The sequence below is a fragment of the Marmota marmota genome, unplaced genomic scaffold (genome assembly GCF_001458135.2).
Source record: "Marmota marmota marmota unplaced genomic scaffold, marMar, whole genome shotgun sequence".
NCBI classification, from domain to species: domain Eukaryota; kingdom Metazoa; phylum Chordata; class Mammalia; order Rodentia; family Sciuridae; genus Marmota; species Marmota marmota.
This window is the reverse complement of record NW_025999842.1, coordinates 35,550,862-35,556,898: the sequence shown is the minus strand read 5'-3', so window position 1 is coordinate 35,556,898 and position 6,037 is coordinate 35,550,862. Positions and strand designations below refer to the sequence as shown.

The following is a 6,037-nucleotide window of genomic DNA, read 5'->3' as shown; positions in this document are numbered from 1 at the left end:
CGCTGTCCAATAGGAATACAGTGGGAGCCACAGGCATAATCCTAAATTTTCTAGCAGCCACATTAAAAAAAAAAAAAAGTAAAAAAGAAACAAGTAAGAATTTTAATAGTATGTTTTATTTAACCAAATATATTTAATATGCAACGTTTTGAACATATTTGAACATGCAAAATCAATATAAAAATATTAACGAGGTGAATTTTATATTCTTATTTAGCACAATGTTTTTGAAATCCCAGTGTGTATTATGTACTGACAGCACATCTTAATTTGCCCTAGTCACACATATGAAGTGCTCAGTAGTCACATTGTGGCTGGTGGCTACAATTCTGAACAGCGCAGAGCTAGAACCTTTCCACCAGATTTTATTTAAAAAGAAAAGAGGGGAGGGAGTCTTCTGTAATATTTTATAGCCAGGTTAGGGCAGGGTCCTATTTTCTAACCCCGCCCACATCGATGGCACAGGGTTCTGTATCAGCTCAAACACAATCCATGCAGACTGACCACAGAGTCCCGGAGTCTCCCAGGACTAAAGGGGTCTAAGGCTTAGCCCAGGGTCGGGTACAGTGCTGGAGGGGGCCCGGAGAGGCTACACTCCCTCCTCCGCTTACCTGAGTCCACGCTGAGGCCCAGGCCCTGGGTCACGTCCCCCGCGGGGCTCACGAAGGGCCCCCCGNGCGCCGCCCAGCGCGTAGGGGTGGTGGGGATGTGCGTGGTGCGGGTGCGCGTGGTGGTGCCATGCCTCGGCTGCGCCCTGGTGCAGGTGGCTATGCAGCGTCGCGGGAGAGTAGGGGTCTGAGGTGGCGAAGGGCAGCTCAGAGTGAGCCGCGGCCAGAGGACTGCCCAGAGGTGCGGGTACTGGTGCCTGATACGCGCTGTTCCAGAAGGAGGCGGGAAAGCTGCGCTGGTTCATCGGGAAGGAGCTGTCTGCTGGCGGGGGAGGCGGAAAGGAGGAAACACAGGACCAGGTCACTGCCGCTGTACAGGAACGCTGACCCACACTGCCTTTTGAACTGAACAGCCCGGCCCGGTAAGGGCGGGAAAGCTGCAACGGGGTGTGTGTGGGGGGCGGACCGGTAGCATGTGTCTCCGAGCTGCACCTTTACAAGGATGCAGCCGGTAAAAAAAGGAGGTCCCGGCACCCAGAAATCACCACAGATGCTGGATTCCTCCCATTTTTCAGAAGTATCCGTAATGCAGAAACCGGACAGTGGAAGAGTGGAAGAACCGAGAGGTCCCTTCTGCCTGCACAAGTTTTGGGGAACAGGAAGCTTTACCCCACTTCCCGGCCCGAGCTGCCTGGGCAGCCTCAGGGCAGACACGACTTTCCTTTCTCTGTCCACAGGCTCTCCTCAAGCTAAGACCCGTCCTCCAGTTGGCCGCCTAGGGATCTCACTACCTCCTCTCGCATTTCAGTCTTCCTTATTCCAGAAATTGTGCCCCTCCAAGGTCTCTGATAGACTCGCAGTTCATCAACATATTTCGAAGTCTTGCTATTATTAGTTTTCTTTTTAGAAACCTTATTTCAAATGTTTTTTCGCCAAGAACTCAAGCAAAAGGGTAAAACAGATATATTAAAGGAGCTGTTGTATTATTTGCAAAGAGGGACATTAAGGGACAGGTTTTTAAATCCTAAATTTCAATAAACAAATTGCATCAAAATAAGGACGTCAGGAATAATAACAACAACAACAATAATAGTAATAGTCATTTTATCTGTTAATCCCTAATGCATGGTAGCATTTTAAGGGAACAGCGATTAAATTAAATCTTTGCTTTTAGTAGGAAAGGAAAGCCATACATTTAATTCAAAGCCCCATCCTCTGGGGGAAGCCATCTGTACTAAATACAAGAGAATTTCAAATTGCTTGAAATGTATGCTAAATGGCAAACAGTGTTGCCCTTAAAATATTCAGGTAATTGGAGAATAATAATAATAATAATAATAAAGTCCTGTATTTAAACTATTTTTGGGGGGTCTTGTCTAAGGACAAGGTTTATGCAAACTGCCAGACTCTTAGGGAAAAAGGAGGGGTGGGGTGGGGAAAGGGAGCATCCTCATCTCCTCCAAAATGACAATTATTTTTAAACAATGAAGTCCTCATTTCTCAACTTGGTACACATCAAAAACTAAGCTCAGTGAGCAAGTTTATTAAATGTTTTCTCCTACCTTTGTCTTATTGTGAATAAAGGGAAGCTGAGATTTCAGAATAGAAGAGAGATTTGGTTGACTTAAGTAATCATTGTCTCAGACTAAACTGGTGCTTTATGGGGAGGGAAGAAAAATCTTTAAGAGGAGATGTGTTGGGAAAAGCACTACATTTGCTATTGAAAAGACATTTTCTGCTTCAAGATTTCCTAAGTAATTGAAACATGGCAAAAGGCATAGGTTAATTTTAGGGCATGTTCTCCAGCAGACATTGCTTGCAGAAGGTGTCCAGGACTTCTGGGCAAATTTTTTTTTTTTTTTAATTTGAAATTGGAAAAATGCCCATTAAGTTGTTGGTAAAGTTCCTGTGCCACTGGGTTTGGGAGGGTGTTGGAAACCTCAAATTTACATACATTCTAATGTTCCAGTCTTAAAGCCTTCTCTGATGATGGTTAGGATGGCAAGTGTTATTCTAATTTTAGAGATTAGTAAATAGTGACCTCAAAAAGGTTAAGAGACTTGCCCAAGGTCATAATGCTAGGAAGTGGTAGAGCCAACACATGAATCCAGACCTTTGAATTCCAAGGCTTGTGTTTATTTCCAGGTCATTGCTCCGCTCTGCCTCTTTAAGAAGAAATATTATACCCAAGCCCTTTCTCCCCATCATTGTTCTTACTACTCTCCTCAAATGCCCTCTTTGCCACTTCTTTGACATGTAGTGTTCTTTCAGCTGCAAATCTTGGGCCCCTGTAGGTGAACCTCAAGTTGAGAGAGCCTTCCATCTGTTCTTCCCAGTAGGACCCCCAAACTCACCTCGCCAGGGACCAGAGCTCCTTGGTGCTTTGCTGCTGGTACAGCTCGGGGAGTAGCTGCTAGGCTGGCTCAGGGCCCTACTGAAATGTTCATCCACCACGGAGCTGATGTCCCCCTGGAAATAGGTGAAGAGGACGCAGCGGGAGTTGATGTACTCTGCCTCTGGTGGGCGCTCTTTCTCTGGGCTGCCTTCCTCCTCTTTTATGCTGGCTGGGGTTTGGCTAGAAAATGAGGAGCTGCCACTGCCACTGCCACTGCTGCTGGGGCTGGCATTGCACTCTTGGGCTTCCTGCATTTTGGAGTAATAGGCTAGCTTCTGCTGAGAGAGAGAGAGAGAGAGAGAGAGAGAGAGAGAGAGAGAGAGAGAGAATATGAATGAATGTCAGTTTCAAAACAGATGGTAAATTGGGTTCAGACTGAACTCCCTCATCCAAACCCCTAAGGTATCCATGGGGAAAGTGTGTGTGTTTGCCTTGTGCCCTTCACATAAAACCTGTAATAGGACAAGGTCAGCAGGACTTGCAACCTGCACCCTAGCAAGGGTGGGCTTCTTTAGAGGAAGGCTGTCATCCTTCGTACCTCTGCCTCCCTTGAGTTGCTACTGGGTTGCAGGGAAATCTCTAATATGTGAGGGTGATAGTTCCAGAAAGTGCTCAGAAAGTCAGGTTATGAGATGAGTTTGACCTCAGAGCCCCAAACACACATTTTAAAAATCAGCCTCCAAGGCTAAAGAGTACTTAAGTCCAGGTAGGGCCTGACTGTTGCCTGCTTGAGAATCCGAAATAGAAGCACAAGGTACAAGATTAAACATCCTCATACTTTTAAAATTTTTTTTTGGAAAAAACAAAAAAAAAACCCCAATACAAAATACACTACCCACAACCGGGAATGTGAAAGAAGAACTGCCACAGGAAGTGAGAAAGAGATTAAGTTAGTAACGAATGGGGTAAATGTGAGATGAAATTGTGATTGGGGAAATATATGGATCATTTTAATAAATGCAAGTTGATATGTGTTTAGTTACCCATAAATTATCAATTTAAAAGTCTGTTTCCATTTTTAAACAGATCGTTTAAGTGAAGAAAAAGCAGTGCTCTATGAATATTTCCACCCTTAGTATCTCGTGAAAAGGAGCAAGAATAAGAAGGTTAACATCATGATTGTGAGGTTGGGTAAATCATGAGGTCTGACAGTGAGTTTATAAAACCAAGTGCAGCTGCTGAGAACATTTTCTTAGAAATGAGCAATGGCCTGAATATATTGTTAAAGCATTCTGCAGGCAGAGATGGCCTTGGGGCGCGGGTGTTGAGCCATAGAAAAATGAATAGAGATCTTAGTGCAATAAATTGGTTCAGGGTCCAGGAGGAGAAAGGGCCAGACAGAAAACCAACCTACCTCTCTCCACCTTGCAATAGTTCTGTCCTGAGAAGGAGTGCATCTCAGAGGTTGAAGCAAAAAAAATTTTTCAGTTATTTAGCAATGTTGCCACTTCCTAAAGGCCATTTTTCCACCTGGCTTTCAGTGACTTTGGATGATTCCTAAAGTTAGCATTGAAACTACAAACTCCAGATTGGAAATTTTAAAGAGGGAAGGATGCGGAAGAAAACTAGGAGCAAAACTACCCAATCCATCATTCATTAGGCCATTTCAAAGTAGACATTCTGAACTCAAAACTGATGAAAACGGTGACTGGATCATTATAGTGTATTTCTGTTTCCCCAAAGTGGAAGCCCAGGAACACATTTTCCAACCTGGTCTGGGCCCCAGGTGTGTGCTTTTGTTCTTTTCCCACAGTATCCTAGGTTTCTACTAGATCAGTTGAGGAGATGAAGGAGTCATTGACTAGATGCAGCCCAAGGAAAAGAAAAATTGGTGGAATTAAATGAAACTTGAAGAGTTTGCAGGACCGGGGTCAAGTGGTCTTTTAAGTGAGTTTGTTGAAGCCTAGACTGCCTGATTCAGCTCCCCAGACTTAAGAAATGGGAAGTATTATCTATGAAGCTCGATCAGTCAAGCGCACCCTAATGATATTCTCTAGAACCTAGCAAAGCAGAGATTCTTCGCGGTTCTGGAATTAATTGGCCCAATTGCCTGAGAATTAAACTGGAAGAAATTATTCCGGAGATAAGTAAGCTTACATAAAAAATAATGCAAGGGGCCTTTGCATCTCAGACCTAAAGACAGAGACTGGCCTTTGCTTTTGATTTTGTTGCCATTTTACCTTCAAGACCAAAGTTTGGTGTTCCCCGCTTAAGCTCTGCCTGAAGCCCCCGCACTGCACTAGGAGTCCTAAGTCCGACAGACTAAGAAAATCTAGCCCGGGATCCTCCTCTCATTATTCACAGGAAGACTCGGGTGCACATAAGCAAGGCTTAGCTGTCTTCCCAAGAGAGCGAACGGGCGAGCGAACGGGGTTAGCTAAGTGAACAGCCAACTGGGTAGCAGCGCGGGCAATCCCCACATACCGGCGGTGCCGGGGGCTAGCCTGAAGCCCTGGACACCCGGAACACCTCGGACCTTGGGGAACCAGCGGTACTCGGAAGATCCGAGGAGGGGAGTCATCAATTTTCCAAGTTTGAGTCCAGATCCTAAGGAGAAACGTACCTGGTGATAGGGGGTGTAGGCGGCTGCGAAGTAAGGCTGCGGAGGACCATAGACTTGGTACATAACATCCAGACAGCTCATGGCTCCCCGCCGCGGAGACGGTTAAATGTTTTTTCATTAACTCTGGTTCGGCGGAGCTCAGGGATGCTGCATGGGCGGCGCTTGGGCCTGAGCTCCGGAGTCATCTGCGGCGGAGCGAGGGCCGGCTCGCTCAGCGACTCGGGATCCAGCTGGCTCGCTCCCCTCCCACTCCTGCAATTTTAGCCCGGGCGCCGCTCCCGGACAGAGCGCCTGGGCTCCCGCTAGTGGGCATTTAAACCCCACGTCCCGCGGACGTGCTGACGCCACACCCGGGTCTCGGAGGGGGAGGGGTGGCGGGGGGCGGGACCTGGGGCAATGGATAACAAGGGCAATCAGCCTAAGGGGCCGCCGGCGTGTTTCTCAGAACTCCTTTCCGCAAGCGTGAGGCCA

At 46.5% G+C, this 6,037-nt stretch overlaps 1 protein-coding gene across 1 annotated transcript; it reads right to left on the bottom strand.

Annotated features, from left to right (window-relative positions):
• Positions 1–219: 219 nt before the first annotated feature.
• Vgll2 (vestigial like family member 2) lies at positions 220–5,782 on the bottom strand. The gene is given in 4 exon segments (XM_015500633.2): positions 220–671; positions 673–927; positions 2,963–3,278; positions 5,567–5,782. Coding segments are annotated over 4 exon segments (777 nt in total). The 5' UTR covers positions 5,648–5,782; the 3' UTR covers positions 220–546.
• Positions 5,783–6,037: the final 255 nt, after the last annotated feature.